Genomic DNA, 21,593 nt, shown 5'->3' with positions numbered 1-21,593 from the left:
TGATGGCAGAAATATTTGCTCACCAAGGGGCTCCTCAAGAAGGAACATGTTCCATGCTACGGGAGAACAGAAGCATGATGGTTCTCGGTGATGGGACAGCAGTGCCCTCAAGCTTAGCATCTCCAGCCTGCATTACTGGTCTGCTCAGCTTGGGGAGGTTGAGCTGATGGGGCCCTTAGCCCCTGCAGTACTTCATGCCCCACTGTACACTTGGGACCTGTGCTTGGTGGTGGGGGAGTACCATATGCACCCATGACCTCAAGTTTTGAGTTCCCTTCTTTATTTGCATTACTGGAGCCCAACCAAGACTGAGGCCTTGTTTCATCAGCATCGTGCCAATCGAGACAATACCTACCTCAATTTTATTTACAGTCCAAATAGACAAGACAGACAAAGGGTGGCTGGGGAAACAAAAGCTCTGGAGAGGTGATGTGACATGACCCGGTCACCCAGCAGGGGATTAAGAGAGTCAAGAATAGATGGAGGTTTTCTGACTCCTGGTCCAAATGATCCATCTATTGGAGCACGTTAATTCTTTCTCCCATTTGAATGCTGTAACTAGCATGCCAAATACTCTCTAGTGAGGGGATCTGAGTTCTGGGAAACACATCTTTTGATTGCTAATGCTTCAGGCTAGAAATTCTTGGCTGTTTCAATGCAAGTTAAAATATAGCTAGTCTTGAAAATTGAGTAAACAGTTTATTTTGGTGTATCTATTCAATTTCAAGTCTCCTATTTATTTTGCACTGACTCTGTATTTCTAGCTTTCATTTACTGACTGATTTTGGGACGGTGTATTGTGTGTTTGAGGATGGTTGGCAGCTGGAGTGGGTAGCATGGGAAGAACTGAAGGCTTTGGCATACAAGAAGGTGGAGTTCACCTGTATTTCTACAGCAACCATTGGAAAGTCTTTTTGTTGCTGGTGTAGGCAAAATACGGCTGTGGCATCTGAAGAGCCAGCTACTTGTGCAGTGACTTTGATGTTCAAACTTCCTGAATGGCAGCAACAATAATCAGAAAGTTGCTTTGGATTATGTTAAAACTAGCCATGAAATCCTTTACTTTATGATGAAGACCTTTATTTTTTTCACTTGTGAACCTCTGAGGTTTGTGTCAGCACCACTCAGTGCTTGGGCACTGGCTAAGACAGGAATCTGGTCCCTTTAAGTGCAGGATGATTGTTTGATGCCTGTGATTCTCAGTGCTTGATTCATAAGAGCTGCTTAGCCTATTGCAGAGGAATGTTTTGAGGATAAATACATTACCTTAAATGCAAAGATTTGCAGCAATAGAAGGCATAGAAATACATGAGAACAGATGGATTCATGCATGGTCATGACTGTGGTTGTATTTTCCTCTTACAGTTTGTCACTAGTTATTTGTGTGTCGGCTTTATCTTTATTGTGTTGAGCCTATAGGACATTACCTGTTGTATTTTCTCTTTTTGCCTCTACATCAGGCAGGGACAAGCTCCAACCTGATCTTGCTGTGTGGTTTAAAAAAAAGTAGTAATGTAATCTGTGGGCAAATTACACTTTAATTCATAATTGTGCTATGAATATGGACTTGGCTTTCAAATGCACTCTGAGTTTAAACTGTAGTTTGACTTTTATTTAGATAAATGCCTTTGAGTTCATAGTGAAATGGATATCTGCTGTAGGCTGGTATTGATTTAAAGGTCTCTTGAGTGTTTTAAAAGACAGTAGGGGCTTACAGGACAGCATATTTTAAAACTAGATGCTTGGTTAGGTTTTACACTCCTGTGTAGCTTCAGGTCTAGATTTCTGTTAAGAGCCAGCCTGTGTTGTTGATTTGTAGAGCCTTCCTTCACAGCAGGTATTGGCAAAAAAATTGAATGTTTCAGGCAAGACGCAAGGAGCTGTCTTCAGATGTAGCTGCTCTAAAATGATAGGGAACAGTATGGGTATGAGAACTATCAAATGGTTCCTGAGTGGAGGGGAACACTTTGAAGACTTCCCAGAAATGCATTATTGGAGGGCAGGTAATCAATAACTGCTTTTTAGCTCGAAAGAGGTGTTTATCGCTTCCTGCTAATTGGCAAAGTTGATAAGCTTTGTAGTTTTTCAAGTCTTGGTATTTGTAAAGTCTATGGGGACCTAGATTTCTCTTTGCATTACCACAAAATGCAGTGGCTTAGCACGAGCAATTCGAACAGGAGGTCTCTCTGTGCGCTTCTGGCAGCTTCCCTTTTGTGTTCCTCAGCTCTTGGGTTGCATAGCATGGGTAAAAGTTCAGTAGGTGTCTTGGTGACTTAGGTCCTGTTTACCTGTTTGGGCTCCAGACCTGCTTGGATTCTGTGGGCACAGCTTTAACACAAAGAACATACACAAACTAGGAAAGATTGGCCAGGTTTCTAGTCAGACAGGCTTGGTGGTTTGAATAAGCAGCTGAATGTTTGAGGGCTTATCTAAAATCAGGCTGTGAATCTTTTGGGTCATGTTCAGAGGTGCAGTAAGAGGGTGTAACCTCTCTGCAGAGGAGACAGGAGGGTTGAATTTTACCCAGGATAATATCCTAGAGTAGGGTGTGGAACAGGGTAAATTCAAAGTAGGTCCCCCTCACAATTGCCTTACAATTTATTGTGGTTGCTTTTCTGCTACCACCCATCAATTTGCCTCCTCCCTCTTTAGATTACACACTCACAGGAACATGCCACACTGCATACATCATGTTAATTAGGCCATTTGTTAATTTCCACATCATTAGTCACTTGATCTTAATTGATCTGTGCTCTCCTGGTAAGGCCCTAGCTGCAGGTTTGGCCTGTTGTGTGTGGTGTGCTGATAGTGCAGATTTTGGAGGGGGGACTTCGTCACACCATATGATGCTACAGCAGATCATGGCAGAGCTCTTGCTTGTGGGTTTTTGGGGGTGGTACTTTATTTGCATTACTCTGTCTGTTTGCTGTCCCTAGCAATCCTCGCAGTACGTTCCTCTCAGAAGCACGTTGAGCTCTGGCTGTATTTCCAAACAGGGATGCTCTGTGAGGCAGGTCTGCTTTCCCACCAGGCTGTTTTCAGATAACACAGCACAACCCATTTGCCATCCATCAGTGAAGTGCCACAATATGGTCTAGATTTGAACTGTTTGGAAGTTGGAAAGTGTTGATTGGGATGTTGAGGACCAAAGTGCATGCTACTGGGTGGCTGGCTGAAAGCTATAATCACTGATTTAAAAAAATTAGCGATATACTAATAATGTTAGAAAAAGTAGAATATATTTTATGTTTGCACATAGTAAGTGGACATACCTATGTGTGTATTTTGTATGTAACACAGTGGTATATAAAAAAATACGTGAATATAGCTGTAAAATATTTAGCAGAAGTCTTGATTGTTTCAGTTCAGACTTTAATCTGTCAGGAAATATCTTATTCATCTGTGATTATTTTTGTGGTTGTGAATAACCAATAGAAGAATAATAAATGTAACTATATAATAGACAAATTAAAACCATGCTAATGCAAAAGAGGAAAAAGCTTAGGGAGAGCTAGATGGTAACACTTTGATCACAGAACTAAACTTACTTATCTATTCCCAGAAAAGTGCTGTTTTGCCATGTTTAAGTACTCATGTTTAAAAAAACCAAAAAACAACCCCCAAAAAAACCCAACACTACAAACCCACCCTCCCAGTGCAATCCAGAATAGTTAAGATGGCTGTGTTTTGCTGAGCATGGTAACTGCAGTATGCTGATCCCACTGTCTTTTATTTTAACAGAAACCTGAGCTACAACAATTTGACGGAGATTGATCCTTCTGCCTTTGCAGGGCTGTCAAACCTGCAGGAAGTGTAAGTATTCTTTCGAAGGTTTTAATTGTGTTTTGCCAGGGTGGCTTGTGGGCCAGGAGGAAATTGTGTATAGTTTCCTAAGACAATACCTTCCTTTAGTGAAGTTAAACGAGCAGATCTGACTTGGTGTGGAGGTTTTTTCTCCATGTTGTACCTGTGCTGTGTGGTTTTTTTAAACTAATCGATTAGCAGAACATGGCATTCCCATTAGAACAGCATAGCTGTTATTGGAAATCATTGGAGTTTGCCTCCCTCAGTCTTGTGCAATGCTCTGAGGGAATGGTTCAGCTAACACACCTGAACATACACACAAAGCTCCTTGCTGAAAGGATAACCCTGAAGCAAGGCAGAACAGCCTGGATTGTGATACCTGATGCCAACCTAACCCAAATCTCCCAGGAAACAAAGGTGTAGTGTAGTGGATAACAAAGCACTTAACTGTGTCTCCTCCTCTCTGACATTTGCGCTCCTTTTGGAACCAGAACAAATTCTGTTTGTCTGCTGGGAGAGGCTAAAACAGCAGGACTGTCTTCTGCCTTGGTGGGGGGAGAGAGGGAGTTGGTGATGGTCTGAGTGTCTGTGCCAGACCTCCCTTGCCGGTAAAGGAAACACAGGGCTTCCTAGCTCCTGATCTGTGTAAATGCTCAGCAGTTACACTCACAGAGTGCTTGTCAGCTATTCACAGTGATTCCTGGAGCTCTGATTTTGGGTTTTGAAAAATGAAAGTGACTAAAATTGCAAGCGGTGGGTTGAGGTAATGAGCTTGCATTTGAATGTTGAATCGCTGGCATACTTGAGGTTTGGGTTCTGTTTGAAGAGCTACTGATGCCTCATGGGAAACTGAAAAAACATTTCCTTTCAGAAACAATACTGCACTCTGTGTATATCGTGCATTTTCTCTTGTCCTCTGTCTGTTTTCATTAAGAGTTGGCTCTGGGGCTTGTGGAGGGCCCAGATCCTGTGATTCTTAAATAGGCAAAAGGGTTTGCTACAGTGGGAGTTCTGCCTGGCTGATGCCTGCAGGATTGGACCATGGAGGGATAAGTATGGCATCTTTCCCTTGGCCTGATTGCCCCTGAATCCCCTCCTTACACCAATAGTAGGGACTTGCTAGGGATCGTGATTGAGTGAGTAATATGCATCAGGAATGACTGCAGTGCTCTGAAATCAGTTCATCATGATCATCCTAGGGAGCAGTCAGGGAGGGGAGAGAAAGTGATGCAGGTCAGCAAAACGGCTGCCTGTATAGGATCTGTTCTCTCAATGTCTCTTTAAACTGTGGAAAGCCTTAAATTACTGTGCTTAAAGAAGAGAATTGCAGCCCTGATCCCATGAGACTTTAGAATTATCCTAACGTGAGTGTGGCTTAGCAATAGCTTTTATGTGTGGAAGTGCCTGAAGGCATGTGACTTCGGGGAACATGGGGCTGGGAAACCTGTATGGCTTCGGATTCGTTAGGTAGGGAGCTCCCTTGTGCAAAGTGCTGCAAAGTGTCCAGAGTGGGACAAGTCCTGCACTGAACTGTCAGCCGCTAAAAAAAAAAGATGTCAGGGTTTGGGAGAGGTAAGTAATGCAGCCCACAAATGGTGCAGATAAGAGCTGCTTGCTGTGTCAGAAAGGCAGGGTTAGGGAAAAGGGAGAAGGCAGAGGAGTAAGTAGGAGGGAAAGGGAACAGCCAGAAATGGGAGACTGGAAGGGAGGCAGAGGTCTGGAGCAGAGCCTGGAAGGCAGTCTCTGGAAAGTGTGAGGGAGAAGCTCTATTAAAAGCCCTATCTACCAATCTTGGTTGCTTTTGAATAACAGCTAAACCACAGACCACTGAAATAAACTGCGTTTCACAAAGAGAACCACATCTGTACTGCCAGAGCATCTCCTTTCTGAGTTTTTTTTTTTAAGCACTTTACAAACATTCATGAAATAAGCATCATGCTGTGGCATGTCTTGAGAGCAAGTCAGTGTTTTGCTGTGCGCGCTGTGCTGGGCAAACCAAGTCCCCCTCGGGAAAAGAGATTGCCCCAAATAATAGATGCATTGATAAGACCTGAAACCTCCCATGATGCCTCAAACACGGTGCCTGTGGTTCTTGAGCATTACAGATGGGGCTGAAAGCTCTGTATGTGTCACTGTATGTGAATAATTAGTGTGATATATTTTGAATACCTTTTGTTTTCCCTTGATTTTAAGTCTGCAAACCAAAAGATTTAAACTTCGTAGCTTATCTTGGATACTCTGTTTTACTCAGTAATAAATAGCTGTATTTACCCCACACTCTTCCCTTTCCCTGGGTTTAAGCAGTTGGGGGGGTGGGGGGTGTGTTGCGTTATTTCAGAAGCTTTTTCTCATTAAAAGTTTTAAGTCAGCGTGGGATGAAATTTAGTGGCAAAGTGATCTGAAACCCTGTGATACCATATGCTCTGAAGTAAGTAGCTTTGTGCTGATGGAGGCTCAAGGGGTAGGGGCTGGAGTGGGATGTAACTTTCCTTCAGGACACCTATGCTGTCATCCCTTTTGGTGGCTCCCTCTAATGACAGCCCCTTGGGGTCCATCCATTCTCATCCCTTGGTTGAAAGGGTGGGATGGAGGGTGTTGCTGTTGGGTAGGCCCTTGGTCCTTTCTGGGGTTTCCTCAGGTCATATGGATCATGGGATCCATGAAAGTGATGGTTGCATGGCTCTCAGGTTTTCCAAGCTCATTTGTAACAAAGAGGTAGTAACTGCTAAAATTCCTCTCCAAACAACTCACCTTTTATTTTCGAAAGTGCCTTTCACCGAAAGCTCTGGAGAGCTGTGCTATTTTTGAGCAGGCTCCATTTCAGCTTGACACCAGCCTGGCAACTGGACCGTAAATATTTAATACGGGTGGCCCCCCTCCTCCTCTGCCTTACCATCCAGAGGCAGGAGGCTTGTGTCGTCAAAGGGGAGGGCTGGGGAAGAGAAAGGAGTCTGAAAGCTTAAATTTGTGGAGCCTGGCTGTTCTGCTTTTTGTGTCTTTTCAATTTTTTCTTGTTCCTTTACATGGGGGGAGGGGAAGATGAGAGGGAAATCCCAGGCAAATACTGAGCTTGGCTGTCTCCTCTGCATCAGCAACTGGTGCCTGTGAGCCAAGAGAGAAAATGAGGTGGGAGAACCACTTCTGACCTGACAGGAGACTGATATATGAAAATAACACTTACGTCAAAGGAGGGTTTGACCAGTTGTTCGACACTGGTTGGTGTCAAAACTGCTTAACCAGAGCTGACCCGGGCTAGCAGAGGGTGACCCTAATTCTCCTCCTGTGCCTTTCCAGAAGATGCTCAGTTGGATGGTAATGAAAATATGGCAGAAATATAAGCATTTGAATGCTCTTTCCAACTTGCTTTGTACCTTTCAAAGCTCTAGACCTTGCTATAATATGAGCAACAATGAGCTTTTAGTTGCAAAGTGGAGCTCCTTGCTGAATTGCAATGCATCTGGCTTTTTTCCCTTACATTTTAAGGCACGGGTATAATGTCAGAGGCAGAGCTGAGGCTAAGGAAAGCTTTTATCCCAGCAGTGCCTGGAACTCCTCATGAAATCAAATATCTTGCCTGCTCTCAGAGGAGTCAGAAGGAAGTTCTGGGATGGATGTACTGCTGTCCTCTCCCACCTGCCAAAAACAGTTTTAAAGGAAAGAAGGAAATAAAAAAACATAATTCAGCATTGCCCCAACTCATGCACATGGCTTAGCACACCTCAGTTGTGCCGTGCTCCCCTGCCTGCTATGGGATGCTCTGCTTTTCGCACCCACGTTGTGATATTTTTTTGAGATCCGCTTTGTGGATCCGCTGCAGAAGGGGAACGTTTAAAGGTGGGCACAGGGGCAAGAGGCTCAGTGAGGCTCTGCCTCAAACAATAGCTGATCGGAGATGGCTGGAGGACCTGGGGAGCTGCTGTGTGCTTCCCTGCTCAGCCTGACAGGGGCTTGGCTTTAATTGCTTCAGCATGCGGCAGCGGAGGGGGCAGGGAGTGGGCAAGATGGCTAAGAAATTAGGTAATTTTCAAGCAGCCAGACAAGCGACTGTTACAGTAATTAATTGACTAATTCACCATACAAACAAGGGCTCTTTAAACCAAGGAAGACCTGGTCACATGGCAAGGATCTGTTTTCAGTCAGAAAAACACTTCAAACATTAGGCCATTGAAGGGGACATTTTTGTACTGGTGTTTCCAGGAGCAAGGCCCCATCTGCAATTGCCATTAGCCCTGGGTGGGGGGGTGCTTGGTGCTCCCCAGCCAGCCTGCTGGAGCAGGTCACCTGTTCTTAGTGACATTACTGCACCCAGGGCCAGGTTTTTGTGTGTGCGCTGCTGGCTTAGTGGGGCTGCCCTTGCAGGATTTCCAGAGCTTGGCCTGGTGTGGGGAGGAGGCCTGTGGCTGCGGCTCCCCGCTGTCATGGCACCCTGCTGGATCCCCGTGCCCTGGCCTGGCATGGAGGGGCGAGGGGGGACTGCTGCTTGGGAGGGAGTTAAATTCATTGTCCTGAGGCAGCAGGACCCAGCTGTCTCGTGGCTGTGGGTGCAAACAGTCTCCTGTCTTGTGCTTGGTGCTGCAATGACAGTGGAAGCTCAGGCTGATGGAGGGCTTGTGGCACAGTGCCTTCCTTGGTGGTGCTAACCTCGCTTGAGGGAGTGGGTGGAAGGGGTAAAAACCCTTGCTTTTGTAAAGAAGGTACTGTGGGACCAGTTATGGTGGTTCTTATTTATTAAGGGGTTGGGAAGATAAGGTGGGACTGTCAGACCCAGACAAACCTCTTGAGATAGAGGCCTCTTCCAAAAAGTCAGTGTTCCTCGAGGGTCAAGGGGGTTGGATAAGGAGGTGCCATGGCTGTCCCCTGCTCCTGCATGCTTGGTCGTAGGCTGCTTGCTTCAACAATTAATTTATTTGTTTGCAGGAGACTCAACAACAATGAGCTGACTGCCATTCCCTCCCTGGGACCTGCTGCTTCCAGTGTCCGCTCCCTCCACCTGTAAGTTACTGCTGCCTGTTGCAGTTTTTGACTTTGGGCTGTTTGCGGGTTAGGTTTAGCTGCTACTGACCAAGTGTTTTGTGTGTATCACACCCACTTCTGACTCTTCAGATTTCATTATCGGGCTTGTTGGCACCTTAATTAAGAAACATCAGCTGGAGTCATGTGATTTGCATGAGGTTGAGCTTGATTAATGTGCTTATGGTCAGTGGTAACTTATGTCAGTAAACTCCACAGGCTAGATGCATATCAAGTAAAATTCTTTTCTCATCTGCCTCTGAGTTTCAACCATTATGTCATACTTGTGCTGTTAAAGGAGTATATAATTTTACCTTTATTGTTCTTTTTTCCCTGGCCCTGTTCTGATCATTTCTGCGTTTCTCTTAAAGCCAGAAACTATTTGCATCTTAATCTTTCAGGGAACTCATTCCAGACCTGTTTTTATGGTCTCCTTCAACTTTTTTTGAGAGAGTGATTGATGATTGTAAGGCTGGATCTGGAGAAGCTTTGAAGTTTCTAACTTCAGTAGTTTAGGTGTCTGCAGAAGTATTAGACACCTGAGAGCCCTTGTATCTGCCACCAAGGATCTTGGGTTGAGGATGCTGCTGAATGGAGTAAAGACTCAATATCAAACTTCTTAATACCTTAAGAGTGTGGATTTTTAAAGTTATTTTTGCATGTGTCTGCTTGTAATGCACACAGAGAAGGAATTTTGCTGAGGTATGCATGATACCTCCCAAGTTCCTGGGAAGGGGAAGTGTTATAGCTAATGTGGACTCCAGCAGTGCGCTTGAGCAGTTCAAGTGATGGCTTCCAGTGTGCGTGGCCTTGCAGTGTACACTTGCAGGCAGGTGTCCATATTTGCCATGGGTTTGCTTCTCATAGTGGAAAATGCCTGTGTCTGTACCACCAGGTGATTGGCCTCTCATGCTCAAAAGGCTCTGACTTACTCTGAGTCAACCTTGATCTGTTGACAAGTACATTCCTATTACTTAAATCAAGGGCAGAATTGAGTGAAATGAACTGGCACTGTTCCTGCTCTTCCATTAGGAAGCGTTAAAATATGCAAAGCATAACAACTCCCTCACTGTCTTAATTCAGTTTAAGGATCTTAGCTTCAAATTGGTGTCTGTATCTCCTTCCTGAGTTTAGTGAGAAGCGTGTTTAGCTTTCAGTTGAGATACGGTGTCTTTGATCTGGTTCCTGGGTATACCGTGTTCCTGCAGAGCTTGTGAAGAGCCGAAGTGCTCCTCTGCTATCATCAGTGCTGGATCTAGCAAGTGGATCTGTTCAATGCATAAGTAACCACTTCACCTCCTGTGCGTAGGGGTGGCTTGTGTCTCAGCAGTTATCAGACCTGTCAAATGTCACATGCAGTTGGTGTGAAATCATCTTGTTTGATTTCTGCCTCCTGCCGCAGCCTCTCCCCGCTTGCGTGACCACATGTGAAGTCTGGATGTGTGATCTGGGGGCTGCTGGCCGCAGGGCGGGGCGGTAACTCCCTCCAAGCAGGGTCCCTTGTTTAAAGCATGATCCCCTGACACGAGAGGCCATCTGCCTGCCACTTGAACTGAGCTTACCAGGCTACCACATAACCCAGCATGTTACGTGTTGGGATTCAAAAACCTCCAGAAATCTGCTTTATGGGTGGAAAGTTTGCATACAATTCACCATCCGGGATATAGTTTTAGGCCCCCCAAATCGGCTTTTCTTTCTCATGAAGTCTATAAATGATCTGAGTTTCACAAGCCCTTGTTATTTTTGCTATTAATTTAGCTATTGGCAAAGGACCAAATTGCTAGAGCTTTGGGTTTTTTATTCCTGAAATGAAATAAGCAGTTGGAAAGGAGGAATAATGACTGGTGGAAAGCAGTAGATTTACAGCTCCTCTGAAATTTCAGAGTGGTGCAGAAGTAAGGGGAAGGTACAAAACCAAATGATAAAAGGACTGTATTCTAAACAGACCTGCTTAGTATCACTTTCCAGAAATCTGTATTGCTTTCCTCAGCTGCTACACATAAATAACTCCGATAGTGGTATTTGTAATGCTGCTGTCATACCTCTGCAAGAAGGATCTCTTTGTTTAGCTTGCTTCAGAGAATGCCACTTTTCCCCTTGCATTTCCTTTTAAGTTTTATCAGAGGTAAAAATAATCTGAAAGATGTTTTAAAGTACCTGCTTTAATCAATGTTGCTGACTAACTCACATTGGAATGATTTGCTGAGGAAGTGAAGCTTTTTCCATCCTTGGGAGTCTTTAAATCAATTGGATGGCTTCCTAAAAGGTGGTCCTTTAGTTCAACTCTAGGTTAATGGGCTTGATACAGAAATTGTTAGGTAAAGTTCTTTGGCCTTTGTGATGTAAGAAATCGGATTATATGATCATACTGGTTTCTTCTGGCCTTCAAATCTGTGAAGTAATAATTGGGGAGGCTGCCAAACCAAACCCAGGGTGAAGACTCATAATGAAGACTGTGTACTGAGAAACTAGTTTATGTTTAAGTATATAGTGTTACAGTGTATTCTTACTGCTAAAGAAAAATAAATAGGTTTCCTTTTTTTTCAGTGTTTAGAAATGTGTGAAGTGTGTTTACCTCACAGACCTCTGAAGTAGGTTTTGTATATTGCATGTGGTTAAGTATTTCCAAAGGGCTGCAAATGTATTATAAAAGCAAGGGTTGTATATTTGTCACTCAAAACAGCTCTTGAATGAGTTACTTCATCCCCCACTCTTCTTAAACTAGGGAAGACACTTCTCCTTTTGGTGCTGGGAGAAAACCTGCCATACCGCCAGACTCAAACTTTGCATAAAGGTTTTTGTAATAAGCTTGATTGCTTTGCATTCCCTGTTTTTTGGGTTTCCCATACCTGTCTTCATCACCTGAAATTTGCTTGACCCCACATGAGTGGACCACGGGCCAGTAATGTATATATGTAAGGATGTGGGAATCTGTTGGAGAGAGAATTCTCAAGGGCTTTCTGCAAATCTTTGGATGCTTCAGGCTGCACATGGATGCAGGCATATGTATCAAACATGCTATACCCTAATGTACTGCCATGAAGTTTAGTTCAGTTTAATTATTCCTTGAAGAGTCAGTTTGTTTGCCTTGCACGTTGAAAATACTGCCAAAGTCGTTCATCTCAACGAGAGCAAACATAAGGGACTTGATAAGGCTTTTAATAGAACAGAAGGGAAAAATAATCTGTGTATGGGTTACCAAATAAAAACAGACATTAAATGCAAACATCTGTTAGGGCAAACAAAAGCCAGGAAATTCAGCTGGGAGGGGGAGAGACTGAATCTGGATTCATTCCGAAATTACATCAGAGTAGCTAAGAGGAGAATCTTGTCTGAAATTCCCACAGCATTTGTAATTTAGCTACAGTTCCTAGACTTGGACATTTGGGAGTTGATGGCAGGATGTTTTCACTGACATGCTCTTGGCTGAGGATTTCCCTTCCCAATGTTCTGCTGCGACTGAAGTGTGTTAACTCTGTAGGTTCTCAAAGACTGTTACATGATCTGATGGGGAAGGGGCAGATGGAAGAAACCATTTATTCGCAGCAGAACTGAGGTTGTTTATATCCGACTTCCTCACTAACTTGTGCGGAGAGTCTCTTAGCCTTGCTAGCATGCCTGGTGAAGGTTGGACCTGAGCTGCAATTGGCTCTGCACTGCTCTGTTACTACAGGTTTATCACAAACCCCCCTGTGCAGGTGCAAGCTCAACCCTTACTCTGGGGCCTGCCTGCCTCTGCTTCATCTACCCGCATGTGGGTAAATGCATCCTGGGGGGTTTGGGATGATGGCATGATGAAGGTGGATCTTGTCCTCTGCCCTGGCTCCAAGGTGACCGGCCGTCTGAGTCAGCATCCACGGGTGCTGGTGTGCCTGCACAGGCTGTTCCACAGCTGTGGAGCTCAGAGGAGAGCCTGCTAGCCAGACCTCTGAAGCAAGTGTGATAAACAGAGCACACTCTGTGCAATGTCCTTAGCGGGCTAGGAATTAAGGAAGTTAACAGATTAAACACTTAAAAATAACTTTCGTTTCTTTCACTGTAAGTCTTTTAATCCCCCAGCCATTTAGGAACAAAAGGGATAGTGACCCATGGTAGTCAGCTGTATGTTAGCAACAGGCAAGGCTGTTTGAGATGCTTTGGCCCCATGATCTTACTCTGAATAAGCACAGATAAGGTAGTGAGAATAGAGATTTTTGGAGCAAAAGGGTGTGAAATAGGATTAGCTGATTCACAGAGGATGTGATGACACTCTGCAGTGTATTTACTGTGGAGAGCAAAATCAATAGGACTACTCTGCTGCCAAACTGAGCATAAAAGTCTCTTGAAGAAAATCAATCTTCTTTACAGGCTCATTAATGTAAAGATCAATTCACATTAAACTGTAATTAAACAGAGAAGGCTAATCTGAGAAGGGTGAGTGATCTACTATGCCACAGGCAAAATAGATCGTGTAAAATTTGAAAACTAAATACATGGAGAATTGGAAACCAGGAGTGTCAGGGAACATGCTAGGTCTGCTTGAAAGGACTGGTGAGCTCAGATGGAGATGTGGGGCAGTATGGTCCTCATGAAAAGGAGGATACTCTGGTATTTCATCTGGATGTTGGGCAGTAAGACAGGTCAAAGAGTCTAGCCACTAATTTCTGCATCATGAATAACGTTTCCATTTGAATTGCATGGTTTCTTGGAGAGCTTTTCCCAAAAGTGTTGGGGATTTCGTTATAATAGTAGCTAAACTAGTCACATTGTAAGTAATGTGACCCTTGTTTCTTGTCCGACTTTGGCTTTAATTTTCATTGTACCTCATTAGACCTTTGTAGCGGGTTAGAATTGACTCTAGGGATCTTGGGAGATCCCTAACAGGGCAGAATTGGCATTATACTGTTGATCCTCCTCCTGGAGCTGTTACGTCATGCTTTCTTAGTGAAGGCTTAGGAAAGCAACTGTTACTGTAGTACTGTTTGCACTGCTTTGCTAGTGTTGTCAAATGGAGTTAGAGCCTCTTTCTAATGACCCATGTGGTCCATTAGATGCTTTGAGCTGCTGCTTTGCTTTCACCCAAGACAAACATGTCTTGCTATGTTAGCTACAACAGTGTTAGCAGTCGCTGTACTCTGCTGATCCAAGTGTGATCTAGCAAACATGCCTTTGTTTCTGCAAGCTTTTCCCAGGAGCTGAGGTGGTGATGTTGAGATGTGACTCCAGTTGGTCTTTGCTTTTCAAGTTAAGATGATGAAGACTCAGCTGAGTATCAGGAGAACTGCAGCTTCAGTTCCTGCCATTGGCAGCCTCTCTGGGTAACCCCTTAGAGCTCAAAACTGCTGCATCTGTGTTGCTTATAGAGCACAGCTCAAGCCTGAGCAATTCTCTACATGAGGTGTGAGCTCACTTCATGTTCTTGAGTAGGTGGTGTTGATAGTTGGGAAGTTAGGGCTTAAATGAAGAACTGAGATTTGAGCTAATAAAATAGTATAGATGTAGCCTTAGAGGCCACTTGTAGCCTGGGATCCTGCTGTGGCTATTTGCTGTACAAACAAAACAACTGCCTTGACCCCCAAGAGACTTAGGCTGCAAGTCATCTTTGTTGGAGTTAAAAAAGGATGATCTAACAATTAGAAATAAGGAGAATACACTGTTAATTCCATCTGGGTCACAGCAAGCGGTTTTGTACTCGTAAGCACAAAATGCAGATGACTCAGATGCAGCCGTGTGCGGGGTCTGGTTGAAGTCAGCAGGCTCTGCTTGTGTGCAGGATGTGTCTTGGGCAGCTTGGAAAACCGCACTGCCTGCCACACGGCATAATTACTTGCACAGAGAAAACTTCCTCTGGTAAGAAAGGCAAAGTGGTATATGCAGGTGTAGATCCATCAGTGGGAGCAGGTTCACCCCCAGCCTCTGCCTGCATCGGTTCTTACGTGGTGTCATGTCTACAGGGACTAATTCTCCAGGGTTTACTTGGGGAGCTCCCCTCGGGCTGGAGAGAGAGTTGCTTTCTGAGGATTTGGTCCACCCTGCAGACTACACAGTTTCTATTTTTGAATGTGAATATATTGATGTGGAAAGGTGAATAGAAAGAATGCTGGCAGTCAGGCTGTTCAGTATGCAAGTAATGTACAGGCATGAGATATTCTAAAACCCACCTCTCCTGTTTGTTTTGCTCAGGGTTCATAGTAAGGCTCTGGTGCGTAAAGTCTGCTAGTTTTTGAGGCCAAAGACTGCAAGAGCCTTTCCCAGTGGAGGAAATTCTCATTAATCATGTGCTCCCAAGCACCAGAAGAGACGCTGTTTTGACTTCTCTTTTGGGCTGTTGGAACTGTTCTAATCATTTGCATGTCCTCTTCGAGCTTTCAGATACAATGCGAGTGCATGGAAATGGCAAAGGATCTGGGGCTATTTCAGGGAAGTGAGAAATCATTTTCTCTAGAAAAGAAACAGCAGTAAAGCACATAGTTCTCAGACTCAACAAAAGAGCACCAGAAAGCAATCTGGGTACATATAGAACAGTGTAAAAATTGGCTAAAGGAAAAAGATAGTGAAAGTTGGTGACAACTCATGGAATACCGGTTATCCCTTGAGGCTGCTTCATTATGTATTTACTAGTAAGGATAACTGATAACTGTTTTGTGCGGCTGTGGCAGCCTCTTCTGTGAGTAGAGAATTGCTTTGAGCCAGGCCAGGTCTGCTCTGACATCTGTGTGCTTTTTGGCAGGCTGTGCTAGGTTAGTATTTGTTCTGGAGGAAGGAGAGGACACGAGTGGTCTTGTGGGATGGAGTACAAGATTAGGGGTTAGAACACTGGAACAGTATCTTTTCTCTGTGTCTCACATGTTCATTACACACTAGACCAGGTAAATTCCTGTTTGGGTAGGCCTGCTTCCTCTGAGCTGAAGAGGTAATGCTTCAGGGCAGATGTAAACCATGAGGTTTATGTCTGAGGGCATTTGTGTGTCTTGTACAGTGCACAAGATGGTTTCCAAGTTCTGTCCCTCTGCAGATCAAGCCTAGATTAGTTGTTAGGGTCATTTCTGACCATGATCTTTTGTTAAGGTCAATATGAAAAATAGCCTCATATTTGAGCCTTAGAATAGCCCAAACTTGCTACTATTAATATCTGTGGTAGATTGACTGTCTCATTTAATGGCATATGGCAAATAAAGCACATGTCTACAAACGCAATTTCTTTGTTAGTCTTCACAGGCTGAGCAGATTTCAAACATAAATAACTTGCTGAGTTGAAAGTTTTTTTAGCATATTGAAGTTTCCTGCTTAAAAACTGCTAGTAATGGCAATTTAGTTTGCTTGGGGTGAGTAAAGCAGAGCTTGCAGCTGCAATAAAAGCAAGTTAAATTATTTCTGGGTAGAATTCTCTACTCATTTTTCTCCCTGAAAGCTTGGCTGATTCAGTTTTGTAACAAAATGGCATAAAACCAGGAAGCTATCAATTAGTTACTGTTTTTATGCATTCTTCCCTATTGAGATTGCACAGTTAGTCCTCATTACCAGTCCTTGGTTTATCCCAGTTGTTAGACCAATCATGCTTGCTTAGAGCATCAAATAGATGCCTAGCAAGGAGTAAGAAGGGTGGGGGTAGAATTGTGATTTTAATTTTTTTTTTTAATATGGTGCCATAGAGCACTTGCAAAATATCTCCATTTTGTTTACTTCCAAGTGTCCTGATGAGAAGAGGCAGTCAGTGTCTTTTAGTTCCTCTGCGTATAACAAGGCTAAAACTGTTTCGGCAGAGGTGTTAAAAAGTGAATCCTGCCCATGTGGTTCAAAGCCCAGTGAGTTAAAACATCAGTTTTGCCATTTACCTTCTGCTCTGTATGATGCTTAGCACTTCCATCATTGCTTCCACTGGCACAGTTAGGAATAATGTGTAATTCAGGGTAAAGAAACACTAGTGTAAACAGTGTTCACTAAAATGTGATCCAGCCATGTCTAGGTTGGAAAAGATTAGCAAAAGAATCTCTAGAAAGTTCATTTTTAACTGAATAAAAGCTGGCTATATGCTGGGTTTTTTGTTATTTTTAACCCTTATAAGTTCCCCGATTAACTGCGGAGATGAACAATAGAGATCGTGTCAAAAGTTATGAATGTACTCTTGCAAAAACAGCTGTGTTGGGGGCTTGGCGGGTAGAAAATCTGATTGCTGGTTAAGGCAGATGAGAAAGTAATTGGACACATGTTCAGAAGTGGTCACTTAAGAGGCCACCTTCCCTTCCAAGTGTGTGCATAACTCTCGCTTGTTAACAGGGATTCCGTGTGAATATTGATTGGGAATAAGTGGTTGGGTGAGTATGTGTTCTGCCTGTCAAACCATTTAATGTTCAATTGCACATCAGGGAGAATAGTAAAGGCAGCTGGAAAGGGAAACAGGAGTGCAGGGGCGTACAAGTGAAAAGACAGTTGTTTTAGTGGTCAGATCTGAGCAGAGAAAAAAGTTGGGGAGAGGGGAAGAATTAAGAGTTGTTGGTGAAAGAACCTATAAATGGCTCATTGTTTTTAGACTTAAAAATATCTTCTCCTGTCCTATCTATATACTGAGGATCATGTGCTGTGTGGAAGCAGTTGCTGAACAGTGGGGTGACTAGCATAAACAACCAGGGAAAGGGATTGGACTTTCTGTAACTTTTCAGGTTTGGAAGAACAACACCTTTTGGTGATGTTATTGAAGACTTTTTCCCCTCCAGATTATGTTCTTGAGACAGTTGTCTTTTTCAGAATCATCAGAATGAAGAAGTAAATGGTCTTATTAAAGAAGCTTGAACTTACTTGCTAAGTGGTGGTAAATGCTTACCACTGATTCTACAAGATCTTCTCTGGGGAAGCTTGAACAGGTAGTGTTTTACAACAGCCTGACTTAGCGCAGTTGCAGTTCTACTTCAGAGCTCAAATTTTCTGTTCCCTGGATCTTTTGACACCTTCTGCAGTTTCCTGAAGCCATCCTTCTTAGATACGCTTTATTAGTAACAGGGTGACTAGACTTGTTAAGAAGAGCTATTTTCTTTGCTAACTTGACCATTGCTTTTCCACATAGGAGCTATTCCTTCTTGCAGGCTGAACGGTCTCAGCCGAGCAGAGCTCTTAGTGAAGTCTGCCCAGAGGCTATTCCTGCTCTGGCGACCTTGCTGACAAGACAGATAAGCCCTTTCAACAGAGCACAAGTGTGTGTCATGTTGGAACAGACTAACCAGCCAGCCTATCTACATCTCTAAAGTGTTAACAGGAGTTTGACTGGCCAGTCAAAAAACGTGTTTCTCCAACTGCTGCCGCCTTCAAGGGGCAAGTCTTTTCGCAAGCTTTGCTGCAAGTTCCATGAGACTCAAGAGTTTGGTCTGGAGAGTAGATGTATTCAAGTGTGCCTGTTATTTACCTGCCTTAATGTCAGGATCACAGAGCTCTTGTGTAGCTAAATCCACCTGTTTTTATTGTGCTCCTGTCAAAGGTGAGGAGAAGCATGTGTCATATGTCTTTCAGGCACAAACAGTATGCTTGCAATTACAGTTTGGATTAATGTTGCAGCATCATGGGCAGAGTCATTACATTTGGTTTGCACTTAAATTGCTTCTCTGCTTGTGTATTTTGCCCTCCTCACTCCTGTGGAGAGACAGAAGCGAAACAAAGCCACCCACAAAACACATGCAGCCACTAGGCTGTGGTGGATCTTCTTTACTTTGATCATTTATTACACAAAGAGAAACTAAAATCAGCATCAGGATTTAAGGATAAAAGTGCCTGCATGCCCTGTGATCCTGGCCTCTATTGGCTTTCAGATGAAAATGCTGCCCTTCTTGATTAGAAGCACAAAACTTGAAAAGAGGCTGCAGTCTCTGCTTGGGAGTAGGACAGAGTAGCTGCCCCAGCCTCTGCTCTGTGCTGGTTACACAGACATCTGGGCTGGATCTGATTCTTAGTGTCTGTTTTTCCTTGTCACAAACCTGGCTCATCTTTGAGGCCAGTGATAAGTGTGTGTGGGTGACTAGGTGGCAGCCCTGACATGAAGTGGCTCCTTGTGCTGGGGGCTGTGCAAGTGTGGGGCTGTGGGGAGCAGGAACTCACCAGAGCAGCAGACTGGTGGGGGTTGAGCTGGGCTTTTCCTTGGCTTCAAGGACTGGCTTATGCATTTAATTTGTGATAGAAAATTGAGTTTGGCTGGCATGTATCAGCAGCAGAAGAAAGCCCTCAAGGTAAAAGTGCAAGAGGAAAAGCCAATGGCAGAGCAAGAGAGTAGCAGACCAAAGATGTAAGATGTAGAACATGGAAACACTGACCTGACTGTCATCTGCCAGCAACTGAATGACCCCTTTCAAATACTGATGCCGTCCTTCCTTCAAAGAGGCTCTGCTGAGCCCCAGGACCCCATTTAGACAGCTGCGGCAGAGCCATGTGGTTTCCTGCATTCTTGTATGAGAACTGCCATTTACCTTATATGACTCGTCCTTCTATTTGCATGGGACAATTCTCCCCCTTAGAGTTCAGAACTTAGCAGGACCTCTTTTCTCCTTTGCAGCCTTTCTCAGTGCTTGCTCCAGACTGAGGCCAGGGAATGTGAGAAGATGGAGAGTGACAAGAGCAATGGCTTGGACTGTTATCTGGAGGAGGAGAGGGTGAAAGTCTAGCACAGCTATGAGTGTTCACACAGTGGCTGTTTCAAAACCAGCATTGATTATTTTCAGTGACTTAGAGATCCTCTCCCTCCCCTGTGCCAGAGAACTGGTCAAACTGCATTACAAGTTGGGTAGCCCCTGCTGAAGGTCCCTGGCCCCAACCCTAGCAGGTGCATCATTCCTCTGGGGGATGCACATGGTGACTCTGGAGATAATTGCTGAGAAGTTTTGAGGTAGATCTGCACACATGGAGGTGAGGGTTGTACTCTGGTATTGAGTTCATAAAAGTTCAGGAAAGCTCCTTACAGAGAAGCTGTGATGATGAAAGATGCTTTGCACAGCCTTTTTTAATAGATCTGTGCCCTTTGTGAATACATCATGGTGAATACATCACATCAAGCCTCTGCAGAGTACAATCTTCATGGAACATCTGGTGTAACAAGAAGAGAGCAGAAACTCTGGTCCTCTTGGAACCACCCTGTTGCTGATGGGGGGACTGAGACTGTCTTGTCTTTGGGAATCTTAGTTTGCTTTGATGTTATAACAGGTTGTGTAATTTGCTTAAGAGATAAGACAGCCTCTGTTTTAAAGATGACTAATTTCTAATCCTGCCTATCCCACACATTTTGCTCTGTTAATGGAATCGAATGCCAAAGGTTTAGAAAGTTAGGTGTTGCAAAAAATATGCAAAATCATATGGTGGCAAGTCAAAAAAGTCTAATGAAAGTAAGTGCAGATCAAAGTGAGGGAGAGAACTTTGAAAATTACATCACTTACGCTGTGTGTTAGATCCACTGAGGTAAAGTCATCTAACAAGTCAGAAAGTTTACATAAATGTTGCTTGTGCAAAAATATCCTAAGAAAATAAGTATCTCACTGGATGTGGTGGGTTTTTTGGTTACATTAGAAGAAAATCTTTCCTTTATGCAGTTTGTACTGAACCCAACAAAGGCCTTAAATGTGTATCAACTCCTGGCCCTTGCTGATGTCCAGCTGCTGTGAAAGTCAGCTTCTAAAGAGTATGATGCTTGATGTCTGCTTAACTCTTACCTAAGCGGTTGCCTTATGAAAGAGCTGTGAGAGTGTGCCTAGCAGGAGGGTAACATCTGCCCATAATCAGGTACCCAGGGACCAAGGATGCTCTGAGGCCACACTTGGACTGCACCAGGGTCAACAGTTGCAGTCTGTCAGTGAGACAGATGAGTTTGGTCCTGTGGGTGGCCACAGAGTAACCCTTAACAGATAGTGAAAACATAGCCCTTGAGTCATGCTGGTCCCACATGAATAGTCCTGTTGACTTCAGTGGAACTATTTGTGTGTGTAATAGTTTGTGGGAATAAGTAGTTCATAACACAGCCCTGTGCAGTATCTCTGACTTGACTTGCAGGTGGCTGCTGCTCTCGGGTCCAAAGGGAAGAATTAGCAAATCTCATCTCCCAGACTGCTTTCTGACCTTAAATGTTCATGACCTGGAACAGAGATCACTTCACTGTAAAAAGTTACATTTTTTTTTTTCTGCCCCCTCCTCCTTCAAAAAAAAACCCCCAAAACCAACAACTAACCAAACAAAACAAGAAAAAAACCCAAACATGTTGGTTTTTGAACCCCTTGTCTGTCCCAGCCTTCATCTGGCTGTGGGTAGTTAGCTTCATGCTTGTTCATACTAAACCACCAACACAGAGCAAGAACATAACCTGATGCATGAAAGCCCCCTGAAATATATCTGTTCTGAAGCTGATGTATGGCAGATGGAGAAATGCCTTTAAACTTTCTGCCATAGTTTGGTATAGTTGGAATAGCTCTGTCAGCCTGTTCTTGCTTTATGCTTATATATATATATATGATGGTTTTAAGTTAAAAACTGTAAAATGGTCATGGATTTTGTTTGCTGCATCTTGGAAAGTCAAGATTTCTTCGAAGGAGTGCTAGGGAGAGGGAAGATCCTGACATACAGCCTCAGGCAGAGCATGTAAACCTTTAAGGAAAAGTTAGGGTACCTATACAAATTACACATGGTGGGTTTTTGCTTGTATGTTGGGTGGTTGGTTAGGGGTTTTTGTGTGACTGAGCTGAAAAGGCAGCGGCTGCTTGGTCTGCCACTTCTCTACTCTTGTGTGTGCGGCCGGCACCTGAACAAACAGAGCTGTATCTACGGCAGCCTGGGGCTCT

At 43.9% G+C, this 21,593-nt stretch overlaps 1 protein-coding gene across 1 annotated transcript in view; it reads left to right on the top strand.

Moving 5' to 3' along the window:
- Nucleotides 1-21,593, top strand: part of LRIG1 (leucine rich repeats and immunoglobulin like domains 1) — a 96,309-nt gene that overhangs the window by 34,966 nt on the left and 39,750 nt on the right. Inside the window, 2 exon segments of the mRNA XM_074914738.1 lie at nt 3,742-3,813; nt 8,722-8,796. Coding sequence (XP_074770839.1) covers nt 3,742-3,813; nt 8,722-8,796 — 147 coding nt within the window.

The sequence above is a fragment of the Athene noctua genome, chromosome 10, assembly GCF_965140245.1.
Source record: "Athene noctua chromosome 10, bAthNoc1.hap1.1, whole genome shotgun sequence".
Lineage (NCBI taxonomy): Eukaryota > Metazoa > Chordata > Aves > Strigiformes > Strigidae > Athene > Athene noctua.
The sequence above is the reverse complement of the archived record's forward strand: the minus strand, read 5'-3'. Positions and strand labels throughout refer to the sequence as shown.